This window comes from Mauremys reevesii, linkage group 10 (assembly GCF_016161935.1).
Source record: "Mauremys reevesii isolate NIE-2019 linkage group 10, ASM1616193v1, whole genome shotgun sequence".
In the NCBI taxonomy this organism is placed as follows: Eukaryota; Metazoa; Chordata; order Testudines; family Geoemydidae; genus Mauremys; species Mauremys reevesii.
The window spans coordinates 81,570,723-81,587,542 of NC_052632.1; the positions used below are offsets into that span (position 1 = coordinate 81,570,723).

General features: G+C 51.4%; 1 protein-coding gene across 1 annotated transcript in view; it reads left to right on the forward strand.

Moving 5' to 3' along the window:
- Positions 1-256: 256 nt before the first annotated feature.
- SLC9A3R2 (SLC9A3 regulator 2) overlaps positions 257-16,820 on the forward strand; it is a 98,920-nt gene continuing 82,356 nt past the window's right edge. Inside the window, exons 1-2 of the mRNA XM_039492747.1 lie at positions 257-1,023; positions 10,925-11,203. Of these exons, the coding sequence (XP_039348681.1) occupies positions 814-1,023; positions 10,925-11,203 (489 nt within the window). The 5' untranslated portion in view covers positions 257-813. The remainder of the gene's footprint in view (positions 1,024-10,924; positions 11,204-16,820) is intronic.

Sequence of the window (16,820 nt, forward strand, 5' to 3'; positions counted from 1 at the left end):
AGCCAGACCTCCCTGCACCCCTATTTGACATGACCCAGGTGGGGACCTACCAGCGGTGTTCCTGTGCGCCCCTCCCTGACGTCCCATGGGACGGGACCAGCACCAATTCACACAGAGACCACAAAGAGCATGAGACAGAGGACAGCTTTCCCTCTGCCCCGAGGTCTATGCTGGGATGTGGCTGGATTATGTTTTGGGGGGAGTCTATAATAACCCCCCCCCCAGCCAGCTCTGGAAGGTTCTGGGTTGCATCAGGGGGAGGTGCCATGGTCACATCTGGCCTCCAAGCTCTTCCCCCGGCTGCAATGTCACTTGGAGCCGTCAGCAGCGGGGAGGAGGCGCTGCAGCCCCAGTAACAGCGGCAGGGGCCGGAGCAGTCAGAGCCGCGGAGCAGCAGCGCGGGTCTGCAGCCCAGTCGGTGCGCCGGAGCCGGAGGGGCCGAGCGGGGCGCACGCGGGCACCGGGGGGGCTGGTGCAGGGGACCCCAGAGGCGGGCGGAGGACGCAGCATGGCCCCGCTCGGCGGCGGCAGCAGCAGCAGCAGCCCGGCCGCCGCCTCCTCTCCTCGCAGCCTGGCTCCTGCCTCTGCGCTTCTCCGCGCGTAAGGGGCCCCGTCTCGCCAGGTGCCCGGAGGGAGGCGCAGGCAGGGAGCGCGCCAGCCGCCCCGCCCCGGGGCCCGGAGCTGCGGCCACTTGTTGAGCCAGCCGGGGTCCCTCGGCCCTGCGCCTCCCGCTGCGGCGCTCCGGGCTCGGCGGCCGGGCACCGCGGTTCCCCCGGGGAGCTCCGGCTGCGCGCGGCTGGAAGAGCCCCCGCCATGGCCAAGGACCAGCTGAAGCCCCGGCTCTGCCACATGATCAAGGGGGAGAGCGGCTACGGCTTCCACCTGCACGGCGAGAAGGGCAAGAGCGGCCAGTTCATCCGCAAAGTGGAGCCCGGCTCCCCGGCCGAGGCGGCGGCGCTGCGCGCTGGGGACCGGGTGGTGGAGGTGAACGGGGTGAACGTGGAGAAGGAGACGCACCACCAGGTCTGCAGGGCTCCCGCCGTGGGTGTGTGGGTCTCGGGCGGGGGGGTGTGGGTCTGGCTGGGGCGGGGATGGTCTGTTTGCCCGTGGGTGGGTGCTGGGCAGGGGGTTCCTGCGGACGGTCTGTCTGTGGGAATTGGGGATGGTCTGTTTGTCCGTGGGTGGGTGCTGGGCAGGGGGTTCCTGAGGACGGTCTGTCTGTGGGAATTGGGGATGGTCTGTTTGTCCGTGGGTGGGTGCTGGGGTCAGGGGCTGCACATGGACAGATGGGCTGTCGGTGGGCCCTGGAACAGAGTCTAACTCGTATTGGATCCCTCTGCTTGTCCCACTCGAGAGCTGGAACAAGAGGGACCGCCAGGTGACAGTTAATGTGGGGCTGAGTAGTCCAGCTGTTTGCTAGTGGGTTTCAGCTGGAGGTTGGGCGTGGGGAAGCCAGAGTGACATGGAAAGTTTTTGTTAATAATCCTTAGCACCTGCTTTTCATCTGCTGTGTCTGTGTCGCCTGCTGGTGGAATGAGGTGCCCTGATGTTGGGTCATTAACTTGTTTCCTGTAATTCCAATGGTTCACATGCCCCCTGCTGCCTCCACTTTTTATGTATTTATATTCAGAGAGGTTAAAGTCGGGAAAGTCCTATCAAGTCACATCTAACCCACCTCCTCCCCTGCCAGTGCAGGATTGTTCCCTACAGTATATTTCCTAGTGCTGTGTCCAGTCTAGCAACAAGGCTTTTTATTTAGCTGTCAAATGTAGAGCCCTACACTAGCAGCTTTGAATTGGGTTGCCCAGGTGTTGTTTTTCTTCTGGGGATCTGTCAGTGGCCAGTTTGGGCACTAAAACTGCTTGTGTATTTACGATAAGACTCTGAGTAGCTTTCCCAGTCTCTGCTGGATTTCCCAGGGAAGTTTCCAGGTGAAGCTAGCGTGATGGAAAGAGTCTGTCTCTTTGGGTGATGGTCCCTGTACCACAAGGTGGATAGAGTAATTCACACGGAGATAAGCAGTTGATTGGGGGTAAGATCCCTCTTGGGACAAGGACCAGAACTCTAAGCCTGCTGAGTCTTTCCTTGACTCTTCAAATGGAGCATGGAGCCTGCTACATATGCCTGAAACCTCCCTACTTTACCCTGCTCCCCTGGCTCCTTGGAAGGTGTCTTCAGGAATGTGCTAAAGTTGGGGGCCGGGGGCGGGCGGCGAAGCTAGGAGGGTGATCCTCCCTCTGAATGTTTGTTTAAAAGCTTCCCTTTGCCAGATGACCAGCAGTAGATTTAAAAAATTTATGAAGATGATGATAAGAAAAAGTGAACAGTACAGAGTTTAAGCATAGAAGTTTCTGGTTATCAGGGAATAACATACAGATTATCGAGGGTGCAATGTTTGGTTTAAGATTGGGTGGCATAAGGAATACATAATCTGCAATATCCCCGATTGTATTACAGTAAAATAGGTTCCCACACAGTCCTAGGCCTGCTCTACACAGCAACATTATCTTACCGTGCTGGGGCATCCGGTGTACCCTAGTAAGTTTCAACGACACAGTGTGTTATAGCATGGTTGGTCTTGTCTGTATGGATGACATCTAACCGCGCAATAATCGTGTTATGTCCCTGCCAAGGCTAGGCAAGGTAGGAAAGAGCAAAGGGTGTTATGACATGGTCAGGGCATTGCTGTGACATAGTCAGACACTGAGTTGTAGGTGAACAGATTCCAGCAGAAAGTAGCTTCTGAGGATAGGACAAGAAGCAATAGTCTTAAATTGCAGCAAGGGCAGTTTAGTTTGGACATTAGGAAAAACTTCTGTCAGAGTAGCTGAGCACTGGAATAAATTATCCAGGGATGTCGTGGAATCTCTGTCATTGGAGGTTTTTAAGAGGAAGTTAGATAAGCCCCTGTCAGGAATGGTCTAGATAATACTGCCTCCTGCCTTGAGTGCAGGGGACTGGACTGGATGACCTCTCAAGGTCCCTTCCAGTCCTGTGATTCTGTGATTCTGAGCATGGTACTGGGAATCGGGTGACCTGGGGTCTATTTCTGATTCTGCCACTGACTCACTTTTTGACCATGGGCAAGCCACTTCTCCTTGCTGTGTTTCTGTTATGCCCTGTGCAGTCAGTAATGCTTACTGACCTGTGTAAAGTACCTCGGCATCTACTGATGCAAAGACTGTATAAATGCTCACAATAATTATTATTATTACATAATTTATACTTGAATTCACTACAATTTACTTTGGAAAAATAATGGCCAGAAACAAGCAGCTTCTAGCTGGAAGTGGAGATCTCTTTGCTTTTCAAGAGCCTGGCGCTTTCGAGTCCCATTTGGGCAGTTCCTTTGTCTGTCTAGTTTTCAGGGCACTGCAGGGTTGAATATTTTAGTAGCTTAGAGCATATGGCAGGCGCCTCCTGTAATAATTTCTGCGGGCAGCATGGTGATCTGTCGTCTGCATGCTTCATGGAACCAACAGCACTTTGGAAGTAGTGGGTCTCAGTTTTTAGTTGTCAACAGTGGGTCCTAAAGATATGGAATGACTGACTGATTTGCTCAGATACAGAGCCATCCCCAGGTGTGCTGCAAGCAGTGATAACGCCATTAAAGTGCTGTGTAACTGACACCCAGCCAGGACCTGGCTTTTATTGTTTGGTCGTTAATTAAGCCAATGCTGTGGACCTGAGCACTCTCTGCAAAAGGTAACACTTGCCCTTCCAGTTATATTTGGAATGGAGTCAGGGTACATCGATTGCTCTGTTCTAATTGCTGAGTGGATGAGGGTGTTCTTATTACCTACAGAGCGGTGTTTCACGCCAGAAAATTGTGAAGACTTTATATACTAAAATCTGATGTGACAGTGAAGGCTGATTCAACATTGCTGAGGCATCAATTTCATGTATGAAATGTGTGGGCTTTTCGGTTGTGTAGGTCAAGTGAAACTAGAGACATTTCATCCTCTCCACGTTTTCTTCTAAGCAAGGCATAATTAACCTCTGGAACTCACTGCTACAGGGTATTACTAACGCAGATAGCTTAGCATCTGCCAAGAAGGATTCAACATTTATATGAACCGAGTTAGCATCTGCAGTCACATTAGCTAGGATAATGTTACAAAGGGCCGGGCTACCAACCCTCATACTTCAGAACAATAAGTTGGTAATTTTCTCGTGGTCAGGAGAAAACTTCCTCCATGACAAAGTGCTGAAAAACGATGTACATTGTGGGAATGTTACACGATATGTATCGGACATTGGCTTCTGTTGATGACAGGATATTGGACTCGGTGAACGGTTGGTCGGATCCTGCTTGGCTTTTCCTGTTCTCTTAGGGACATCAGCCTTGGAGCTAATAACCGATTTACACCTGCATCTGAAATGCCAGTAGCAAAGAGCCTTTTGCAAAGGAGGGTTCCCCTGTTTGTTCATAATTTTGTTGCATGCTCAGGAAGCAGAAGCTGTTGACATTTGATTGTATTTATTTGTTCCTCCGTTGTTTTTCTAACTGTAGATTAAAGCAAGCAGAAAGAGCAAACATAGGAAGTAGGTTCAAGGTGCTTTGCTCCTGTCTTCATTGCAAAATTGCAGCCTGCTTCCCAGTGTTTGTGGGACGGGCAACGTAACATGTGCTCGCCCTGCTGTGTTGACTAACACAGGTTAAAATCCTAGTGTAGACAAGGCAAGTTGTAGTTGTAACACCTGATAATTGGTTAAGCCTGGGTGTCCTCTACCCCCCGCCCTCCTTAGCTAACACCGGCCATGCTAATATGGGCAGAGAGAGGAACCTCCTAGATCAGAGGTACTCAGTTATTTTTTGTCAAGGTCCAGATTTCTTGGTCAAGATCCAGACGCCAGAGATACATTTTTCACACCACAATAACAATAACGATAATAAGTAAATAAATGAAAAGATTTTGCGGTTGGTTCAAAAGTGTCTGGCAGTCCGGATTTGGCTGCCGGCTGCCTGTTGAGTCCCCCTCTCCTCGGTGTTTAGACCCCAGGTTGAGGTTGCAGCGGTGTCAGCTGGAGTAGCCTCTTTTGAGCTGTAAACTGAGGAATCATTGGAAAAGGGACATAGACTGTCACCGTGCAGTGTAATTTTAACAGAGCCCGTTTAGAACTGCCCTTCTGCAAGGAGGGCTAAGTGTGGGGGAGGTCGCCATGGCAAACATCACCATTGGAGCCCTGGTGACCGGGCATCACTACACCCCCTTGTGAGCCTTTCCAGCCTTTCTCTTCTTTGCAGGGGCACTTCAACATGTTACTGAAGGTTGCATAATTACACAGATGCATAATAAGCCAAGTCTGTTTGTTAGGCCTTCTATAAGGCACGTGCATAGACTGCAGACATGGAGCGATTGCTTTCAATGCTCACGCTGCTAGCCCATCGTTGTGGGGGTGGGTAGTAGGGGTGGCTGCCTGTGAATGCTGTCCTTGACACCAGGAACAGCTTCTTTGGCTGGGCACATAATGATGAGCAGAAGTGAGAGGATGTTTCTTTTCCTGATTTTTCATGTGCTTTCTAGTTATAACGATGCTGAGGCAGACGTGAGGTCTCTGAGGTGGTTGAAGCCTCTCCCTGAGGAAGGGGTGAGAGCCCTGTTGTTTGAGATGTTTAAATCTAGACTGGGCAAAGTTCTAGAAACTGTGTTATAGGGAACAATCCCAACTAGGTCTTGGGGAGAGAAACCAGCAGAATAATAGGTCACTTACACCTCTAACATCTGGAGTCTGTTGCTCTTCACCACATTCACGTTAGGTAGGTAACTATTATAACCCTAGTTTTACAGATAAGGGAACGGGAGTGCAGTGCTTTGCCCAAGTCCTCCTAGACCATCAGTGTCAGAGCTTAGATTAGAAACCAGAGCATTGGATTGTCTGCTAGACCAGTGCATAGCTTTCTTTTGGAAGCGGCTGTCTGGTGGGGCTCAGATTTCAAGGTGAAAGGCCCGGTGGGGCAGAGTGGCTATTGAGAGTTTGAAGGTCAAGTGGAATCTTTCACCACAAGGTCCTTGGTTCCCGTCTAGTCCAGGTTGGGAGTGAGTGGAAGTGACTGCCCAGGTAATGGTGGTTTAGTGACACTCACTGACCTGTGGTCTCAGGGTATGTCTACATTATGGAGACTGTAGCATAGATGCAGCCTACACTGACGGATGGGTTTTTTTTCTGTCGGTGTAGGAACCTCACCTCTCTGAATGACATTAGCTACATCAGTAGAAACTTCTTCTGTTGACATAGCTGCATCTACGCTGTGGGTTATGTCGGCATAGGGATGTCAGTCAGGGGTGTGGTTTTCTCCCCGTATCTTCACCATATCTTTCTAGAGAAGACCAGGCCTCAGTCCCATCACTGAATGCCTGCAGAAACCCCAGTCACAATGAGCACCATGTGGGTCTCTTGCTGTCGGTCTTGGCAGTGAGCGAGTGGACCACAGAGGATGTTTACTTGTGTGTGCGGTCGAGAGACACTGCTGGGGAAGGGGGTGTGAGGAAGCGTACCTGAATGCTGCTCGTGGGGGACCTGTTCTCTGGCTAAGCAGAGGGCTCGCACCTCTCACCAACACTGAACTCCCTATGAAAAAAGCTGTAAGGTGTGACACAATCTGACCGTTCAGAACAGCCATCTCGCCCCATTAGAGCGTTAACTCCTTAATTGCTGGGCTCTGGCTCTGTGCTGCAGTGGAGCACAGTACCTTTCGGCCATCTGCCGTTCTGTCTGACCTGCACTGTACAGAGCATCTGTCACACTCGGACAAAAGGTCACCCTGGAGCCTGTGCATTGGGCAGCACAGAAGCACTTACGATACAGTGGATTTTTTGGACAGGAAAATATCTCCTTTGAGCTTGGCTGTGGTGACAGAGTTCTGCCACCCCCGTAGTTATTAAGGTGCTTCCCTGTCGGCTCTGGCAGGTCAAGAGCAGACTAGGGAATGCTGCCGTGCCCTTTCAGGAGAGGTGTGAAGCGAGGAACTCCGCGCGAGCCTTTGAAAATGATCAAAATGTCAAAGTGACCAGAGCTCCCCTTCCCTCTGCTGGCTATTAATTGTGTTACAATAGTGCCCAGAGGCCCTACGCAGGATCCCATTGGGCTGGGTATGGTACAAACGCAGAGCAGAAGACTGATCTTGTCCCCAAGTGATCTGTCTACAGTCCCCTCAACTCTCATGCAAAGAGTGGTGCTGAGTGTTTAAAAATCACAAGTCCGGCCTAAAAAATCATGAGATTTTTTTAAAGAACTTTGTGTTCTTCGAGGGTGACCAGATGTCTCGATTTTATAGGGACAGTCCCGTTTTTTGGGTCTTTTTCTTATATAAGCTCCTATTACCCCCCACTCCCTGTCCCAATTTTTCACACTTGCTGTCTGGTCACCCTATGTTCTTCTTAATTTGCCTTCTGCTTTCTGAACCTTTTGGGTGCACTTGGCCAATGCTTCCTTGTCTTTTCTCTGCAGCCAGAAGGGCTGAAACTTTGTGAATGAAAGCTGATCTTCTCATGGTATCCGTTACCTCTGGGAGCTGAGGCTTTAAGATAAACTGCACGGATGCAGGGCAGTGAGAACCCTGCTGATAACAGTGATAATGCCATCTTCTCAACCAGGATTGGATGGGGGCTGGCCAGACCCTGCCCCCTAATTCCACACCAGCCAGCAGATCAGCTGGAGTGGCACCTCCCCATGCTTTGCCTGCCACGCCGTCTCTCTGTCACTAATTCTATCTCTGGACAAGCTCATGTGCACTGTCCCGGCTTCTCCAGTTTCTCTGAGCAGCTGAGTCTGATGAAGTGTCTAAGCAGATCTGAAAGGGAGCAGCAGAGATTTTCTGGGGATTGATTGGGTAGCTCCTCCTCAGGCTGGCTCCTTGTTATGGATGGGAGCCCCGGCCGTGCTGCCTCCAGATACGAGACAATGCAGAGAGTGACATGATTTTTTGATGCGCAGCGGATTCGCTGGTGCAGGGACAAGCAGCTGTGTCTGCAGTCTATACATTTCTCATCGGGCTGTTTTCTGTTTGTGGATGCAGGTTCTGTGACCTGGCCTGGGGTATGCTAGGTAATTGAGCAATGGGGTTGTTTGTCACTTGTAACCTTGGTGATTGTAACATGTCCTGTACCCTGATCAGAACAACTGAAGCTGCAGGCCATAGGCAGGTTAAACATTAATTGGTAGTGAATCTGAAGGTGGAAGGCAATTTGGGTGAAAATGATCATGAAATGATACATGTCCTGATTCTAAGGGAAGGAAGGAGTGAGAGCAGCAGAATAAGGACAGCGGAGTTAAAAAAAGCAGACTTTAACAAACTCCGAGAACTGGTCGGTAATGTTCCCTGGGAAGAAACCATAAGGGGAAGAAGGAGTTCAGCAGAGCCGGCAGTTTCTCAGGGAGAGTCTATTAAAGGCACAACTGCAAACTATCCCGATGTGAAGGAAGTATAGGAAGAGGCCAATATGGCTTCATCAGGGTCTCCTTAATGACCTGGAACTCAAAAATCAATCCTACAAAAAGTGGAAACATGGACAACCTGCTAAGGAGGAGTACACAAGAACAGCACAAGCATGTAGGGACAAACTCAGAAACACCTATCAAGGGACATAAAAGGCAATAAGAAGAAGGTCTTTATATACATTAGAGCAAGAGAAAGACAAAGGAAAGTGGAGGACCTCTACTTAGTTGGGAAAGAGAAACTGCTGAGCTCCAGTTCATCTGCAAATTTAACACCCATCAGTTTAGGACTAAACAAAGACTGTGAATGGCTTGCCAATTACAGAACCAGTTTCTCCTCCCTTGGTTTTCACACCTCAGCTGCTGGAACAGGGCCCCATCCTCCCTGATTGATCTAACCTCATTATCTCTAGCTTGCTTATATATACACACCTGCCCCTGGAAATTTCCACTGCTTGCATCCGAAGAAGTGGGTATTCACCCACGAAAACTCATGCTGCAAAACGTCTGTTAGTCTATAAGGTGCCACAGGATTATTTGCTGCTTCTACAGAACCAGACTAACACGGCTCCCCTCTGATACTTGGGAAAGAGAGCTAATAACTGATGACATCAAGAAGGCTGAGGTGTTTAATGCCTGTTTTGTTTCAGTCGTTACTAACAAGGCTAATGGTGACCAGATATGCAAGGCAACTAACGTTAACAACAGAGGGGAAGAAATGCGAGCCAAACTAGGGAAAGAACAGGTTAAAGAATATTTAGATAAGTTAGATGTATTCAAGTCGGCACAGGGCCTGATGGAATTCATCTTAGAGTATTTAAAGAACTAGCTGAAGCAATCTCAGAATCATTAGTAATTATCTTTGACAAAGGATGAGGTCCCAGAGGAGTGGAGAAAGGTTACTATGGTTGCCCATCTTTAAAAAGGGGAACAAGGAGGAGCCAGGGAATTATAGACTGGTCATCTTAACTTCGAAACCTGGAAAGAAACTGGAACAAATTATTTAAAAAATCAATTTGGAAGCCCCTGGATGATAATGGGATTATATGGAATAGCTAGCATGGATTTGTCAAGAACAAAATGCCAGACCAGGGTTACTGGCCTGGTGGATAGGAGGGAGGCAGTATACATGATAGATCTTGATTTTTTAGCAATGCTTTTGACACAGTCCCACATAACGTTCTCATAAACAAACTAGGGAAGTGTGGGAGGGCGTAACTAGTGGGGTCTCGCAGGGGTCAGTCCTGGGTCTGGTACTAGTCAATATTTTCATTAATGACTTGAATAACGGAGTGGAGAGAGTGCTTATAAAATGTGCAGATGACACCCAGCTGGGAGGGGTTGCAAGCACTCGGGAGGACAAGATTAGAACTCGAAATGACCTTGACAAATCGGGGAACTGGTCTGAATTCAGCAAGATGAAATTCAATAAAGATAAGGGCAAATTACTTCACTTAGGAAGGACAAATCAAATGCACAACCACAAAATGGGGACTAACTGGCTAGGTGATCATACTGTTCAAAAGGATCTGGGGGTTATCAGCATCCGGAGCCCGGACGGCTTCGCTCCAGCTGGAGGGCAAGTTTCCCAGCAATATCCTTGCCCCTCCTGCCCTAAACAGGAGACCCCGGTAGAAGGTCAAGTGATGCTCAGTCTATAAGAGTCTGTCCTCTGAGATCACCACACAGGGACCAGCTGATAGCTGTTTGGATGGCTTTGTCGGGTGGAGTCTTGTCTGCCCCTGTCTATGAACTTATCTGGCCCCGTCACCATAGTATTCGAGCACTTCACAGGCATCAGTGTATTTATCCTTCCCCCGTGAGGAGGGCAGAGCTGTTACCCCATTGTACAGGTGGCAGAGCTGAGGTACAGAGAGACTCGCCCAAGGGCATAGGGGAGGCTGTGGCAGAGCCAGGAGTAGAAACTAGGTCCCAAGCATCCCGTTCCCACCTCCAACCTGTCCTTCCTCTCACTAGCTTGGCCGGATTCCGCCAGCTCCTTTCATCAGGTCCCTCAGTTTAAAGAACAAAACCCAGCCAAACCCCACCCCCCCAAACCATCTCCTGACAGCAATTCATTCCCTACTGACCTGAGCTAGATTCTGAGCAAGGATTTAGGGGTGACGGACCCCAGATCCCATCCTCAGCCCCTTTAGCTGTCATTTGCTTTCCTCAGCTCTGTTGTCTGGTAGCACAAAGCCAGGATGAAGGCACAGAATCAGATCATTTCTTTCATAACTATATGTGTGTGTGGGGGGAGAGAATCAAATATTTCAGCACCCTGGGGAATATGAGAGAGAGAGGGGTGGGTGTGTGGGGGGGGGCGGGTTATCAGTTCCTAGGAAAGATTCTCGTTATAAGAGTGCTGAGACCCCGTCCTTGCGGAGCGGCTGCATCGGGGAGAGTGGCCTGGGGGTTGTGGATCGTGTAGTTTGGTTTGCAGTTGCCCGGCTAAATCTCTCTTCCCTTTTCTGTTCCCTTCCAGGTGGTGCAGCGCATCAAAGCAATGGAGTCTGAGACCCGCCTGCTGGTGGTGGATAAGGAGACGGACGAGTACCTGTGCAGCCTGCGGCTGACGTGCACTGAGGAGATGGTGCACGCCGGGATCCCCGTGCACGCCGGGATCCCCGTGAACTCCAACACGTCGCCAGCCAAATCGCCTGGCAGCGACAACGGAGACGTTTGGAAACCGCAGCTGGATCTGAGCGGCGGGAGCCTCCGGAGTCACTCGTCGCACAGCTTCACCTCAGAGAGCGGGAAGAAGGTAAATGCACAGGGATAAATAGCCTGGGGGGGGGGGGCGCTCTAGTGGGATGGCTCTGGTCCAACTGGTGCTTCTGCAGATGGCTACCGAGTGAAGTCCCCCGCTGTTTTCTTGCAGCCTTGTGTTACCCTGGCCTCTGCCCAGCTACCGCCAGATGTGCATCAAGTTGTGCTTAGCAGGGAAATAACAAAACCCTGTTGAGAGCTGTGTTGGGCCCATGTGCCGGGGAAGTGGCTGCCTGGGAGACCCCTTGCACCCAGGGCAGCCGCTTTCCCGTCTGCAGAAATTCTGTGCGCTTCATCAGCCATTTGGAAAAAATTGTACGGCTGGGGGAGGAGCTGGGAAGGACCCCCCCCCCCACCGCCCCGCTGGGCTTTGTGCTGTCTCCTTTCTCTGAACAGTGCGCGATCTCCCCTCAAACCCGGGGAAAGCTATTGCCGCTTGAAGCTACGTTACCGCCTGCTGGGTACTCTGGTCCCAGGGGCCGTGGAGGAACATAGGCAGGAGCTGGCAGCGCAGTAACTGGCCCAGCCAAGCTGTCTGGCGAGGGTGGAAGGGAGCTTGCAGGGAGCTGTAGGGTTAGCTGCCTTTGGAGGGTTGATTACTCACAGAACCATGGCTGCCGGCTGCACTCTGCCCTCTTTATCCCAACTTCTCTGCTACCTCCTCTACCCTGCAGACTGCAGCGGAACATGTAGGGACCCTGGGCATCTAATGAAGCCATGAGGCTTATGATGAGTTTCTCCCCCTCCTTGTATTTCCATGCGGGGGAGGGGAGGGAACCCTGGGGGCTATTGCGATCCTGTTTCTATTTAAACAGGGAGGGAATTAGCCACTTTACAAGCTGCACAGTTCTTGCCTCGTTAGATCTTCGGCAAAGGTTCTTTTATTAACTCTGTGAAGAGGGACAGAATTCGAGGTGGGAAATGTGTGGTTTCCAGGGCCGCGGTGTTTCGTGGCAGCGGTATGGGCTTGCGCTCCGTGAGAGGCAGGAGGGATTCATTCCAGGCTGCCCTGCTCACTTGGGATGTTGGCAGAAGCAGCACAGGGATGTTGCGTGTTATTGAGCTGATTGTTTTATGGCCCATCCATGGGCTGTAATTCCCCCAGGACTTCTAATTGCAAACATCCCTGCCCCAGCTGGGAACCCCCTTCTCACAGCTCGGCTCAGTCACTGAACAATGAAACCACCCCCTGTTTGTTAGTGACTGAAGGTCACAACCGTCTGATGACTGTGTGGTGGGTCTTTGTCCTGTCCCCTTGGCAGCAGACAGCCCAAGATCTGAATGGATCACAGGGCTTAAATGCTCAGATTTTAGGTGTGGTCTCTCCAGACCAGCCCGGGGGTTCACTGGTGCACCGGATGTGCAAATCTTGTCCTGTGGCTGAGCAGCAGGTTTCACTTTCCAGGGCCCTTCTGATCAGCCCTCAAGTCTGCGTGGGTTTTTTTTTTTTTTAAATAGTAAAAACAAATTAACATGTCTGAATTTGTTGGAGCAAGAGACTTGTGGCGTAGTTCCCTCTAGGGAGAGAGGGAAGTGGCACCTTAGATTTTCCTGCCTCCTTTGCAGGGGTAACATGCGTTCCCTGCTCCTAGTATAAAGACACGGTGACCTGCATCCTTTGATACAGAGGCCTGTAGACTCTCTTGCGGAGGCTTTGCGAGCTGCCTCGGCTCTGTTATGGGACTTGCCTTTCTTTTCCTTGGGAGACCAGAGGCAACGTGGTTTTACTTTGAAATGATCTGAAGGCCTGGATAACAATAATCTCTAGCTCTTATCTAGCACTTTTCATCCATAGATATCCGAGCGCTTTCCAAAGGAGGTCAGCAGCAGTATCCCTAACATCCTGAGCTGGTTGCTGAGGCGGAGCAGGTCTGTGAGACGCAGAGGGTCAGGGTAGCCAGGCAGTCGAAGGTGCTGTGTTAGGTCACAGCATAGCATCAGCTTCTCTAGCCCACCCTGGCACATACAATTCTTTTTTTTTTTTTACGGTGTTCCTCTGGCTTGTGTTATCCAGGAGGTCAGATTCCAGCCTTGGAATCTGCCAGTCGGTTCAAAGAGTGGGTGTTCTCCTGAGACCTGAGCAGAGAAGGGGGTGAGGGAGGAGAAACTTGTCGAAGAATTGATTTGTAAAAGTTGTGAAGCGTGTCCAAGGCACGATTCCAAGCAGTCCTAGTTTGGCCTCCTCTAGACTTGGCTTCTGTTCTCCCAGGCCAAGCACAGTAATAGAGGGGGCCCAGAATAGAAGCAAAACTCAACAGCTTGATGGTGCGTGAAGCCCCGTGAGATGGCTTTGCCGTCAGACCATACCGGTTGCTTTGCTAGATTAGGGCTCCAGTTTCCGAAAGTCCATGCCACGTGCCTGGCGGTGTGGTGTGTGCCTCAGTGCCCTCTACTGGATGGAGCATGTCAGGGCGGTTCTGGTATTCGGGGTTCCCATTAACGGGTCAGGCAGCAGGAAGGGCTTTGTGAATCAGCCCTAGGTCACAGATTCTGTTCCCTGGGTTGCCTGTGGCTGCGGGTATGTACTTGTGGCTTGAGGCAGATTGCTACGGTCTCCAGAAGCCGAGAGAACTGACCTCGGTTAATGCTGAGGATGGACTGACGTGTGCAACGGCTCCAGTTAAATGTTGTTTCTCTCACCCTTGCCCCCCCTCTCCGGGTGGCCCTTTGAAGAATGCGCACCGTGGGACCCCCCCCCCCCCGCCCAAAGTCGTTTATCAGCGCTGGGTCTATCAGTGACCCTGATGGGGACGGGGTCAGAGGTGAGCAGAGCAGCACAAATTAGGTCCCGCTCCTTGTTTATGAAGGGAAACGGCTCGAGAGAGCGTGGAACCAAAACAGCCCAGCCTGGAGAGATTGAAGGTTGGGGCCTCTTGCTGGGTGCAGCGAGGAGCGTGGGGAGCTGCGCTCCGACATGTGACCAGAGCGAATGAGGCTGGAGGAAAGCAGAGCGAGTGACTTCCCAGGCTCCCTGCTCGGCCTCCTTGAAAGTGAAACCTCCTTCCTGTCTCCCATTGTTTGGGAAACAGCGACTCTGATCCCCACCCTCCCACCCACACTGAAACCCATTGTGTGCTGAAAAGAGCATGGCGGGGTGGGGCAGGGAATGAACTGCTGGGGAAGGGAGCCGAGTGCTCTGAAATGCGGAGTGCTCATGGGACAAGGGGGGTGCTGTTTGCCCGGCCTGGCGCAGCGAGTCCTGTTGTGAATGCCTGTCAGCTGTCATGCCCTCCCCGCCCCCAATGGAGGCTCCTGGTCGTATTGTGAGCTCTGCCGTCCTCTCCTCGGGGTCACCACGGAGGCTGCAGGTGGTTTCTGCCTCACTTCTTCATACAACACTTCGAACTTGACAGCGGCTTCAAAGGGCTTTTACAGCCCATCACTAGCAGCCTTTGGGGGACGGGGAGTGAATGTCGTTCTCCTCATTTGATGGAGGGGGAAATGGCGGAACGGGGAAATAACTATTCTTGGAGAGGGAAGTTTTTCCGAAGAGGCCAAAGGTCATACAGCAACTAATTGCTTGGCACTGGGATTAGAACTCAGGGCCTTGAATCCCACGTTCAGGCCACTAAATTGCACTGCTTCATACGCTTGCTCGTGGTATTCTAGGTAAGATTAGATTTGGCCCGTCCGGCTGGCAATCAGCTTTTCAGGAAGCTGCCATGGGACTTCAGGCACCACCCACTGAAAACACCATGCCGCTGCAGAAAGGTCCTGGGGCTCCCAGGGGAATTCATGATCGGTGTGGCTGCAGGACTCTACGGAATACGAGCCTTGCCCCATTGTACTGGCACCGCTCTATGGGAGATATGGTTGCCTGTTAATGTGTGATCAGGTATCATTACTGGAACACCCCCCCCCCCCCCGTGCCAGAGCTTTGGGAAGCTGGGTAGATACAGTATTGATTCAGTGTCTGCCTGAAACCACCGTGGGATTTCCCTTTCCCAGCTAGCAAAGAATTAAGGCGATGGGGATCTAATGACCCCTCGATGCTTCATGAAAGCTGGGCGTGGGGGAGGTGGCTTTTGATATTCAAGAGGCAAAGCCGTGATTTTAACCACCGTATGCTGGTATCCTGGCCAATCTGACAGCCTCAGGACTCACACAGCTTCAGCTCGGGAGGCAGAAAGAGGTAAACAGGCAGGGATAAACAGCATGGAGGGCTGGGAAGCCCTGGGCATCCGTGGCAGGACAACGGCACTCCGTCTCTGCCAGGCGAGCGATGAAAGGGGATAGCAGATTGATTAATAATGGACACACACAGGCATGTGCGCTGTGTCTGACGGAGAGCCCTAACTTTGTGTTGGCAGCCCGGAGACACGGCGTGTTTGGAACCGGTGTCGCCCTGTATCATTTCAGATTTGATCAAAATGTTTTAAATGACTTTGTCAAAGAAGCGTAACGAATAAGGGGGAGGAAAATGCAGTATTTCTATTAGACCAAACCACGTGGCCCAAATGTGCTCCTATTGAAGTCAGTGGCAAAACCCCCATGGGACAGATTCAGGGTAGGGTTTGATCCATTTGTGTCTTTTATGGTGTACTTGACTTTGGCTTGATTGTCGTAACATGAGTGTATCCTCAGCGTCTCCTGTGGGTATGCAGAGCGACAGCCACGCAGGTATCACTGACATGGTCTTTTTAAGGGACTGCTCAGTGGGGCCCAGAGGACTATACCTAGAAGTAATGGGCTGAAATGGGGAAAAAGGCAAATTTAGGTTGAATATTAGTAAAAAAAAAATTAATCCCTGTGAGGTCCTGCAAGGGAAGTGGTCTAAGTCCCATTGTTTGGACTGGAGACAGAGGTGAAAGTAAGCTGGTATGCCCTGGTACAGTGTATTGGGGCGGCCTGGCTCCCCCAGGTGGCAATTTAAAGGGCCTGGGGCCCCCAGCAGTGGCTGAAGCCCCAGGCCCTTTAAATTGCCGCCAGAGCCCTGCTGCCAGAGCCCTGGGGTAGCGGCAGTGGGGTTCTGGGGGTTATTTAAAGGGCCCTGGGCTCCCATTGCCTCTACTGCCCTGGGCCCTTTAAATAGCCGCCAGAGCCCTGGGGTACAGCGACAGCCAGGAGCTCCGGCAGTGTTTAAAGGGCCCGGGGTGGTAGCAGCGGCCGACCCCTGGGCTCTTTAAACTGCTGCCAGAGCCCCCGGTTGCTGCTGCTACCCCATCGGGGGAGGGCACTTACCGGTATAGGGCGGGCCGGGGCTGGCTCTGACCCCCCCATCCCTGCCCCTTCCGCCCGAGGCCCCGCCCCTTCTGGGGGCCAGAACTGACCCCAACCCAGCCCCGTACTGGTAAGTCCCTATTTCTGCTTTCACCCCTGACTGGAAAATATACTGTAGGGCAGGGGTTGGCAACCTTTCAGCAGTGCTGTGCCGAGTCTTCATTTATTCACTCTCATTTAAGGTTTCGCGGGCCAGTCATACATTGTAACCTTTTTAGAAGGGCTCTGTCTATAAGTCTATAATATAGAACTAAACTATTGTTGTATGTAAAGTAAATAAGGTTTTTAAAATGTTTAAGAAGCTTCATTTAAAATTAAATTAAAATGCAGAGCCCCCCGGACCGGTGGCCAGGACCCGGGCAGTGTGAGTGCCACTGACAATCAGCTCGCAT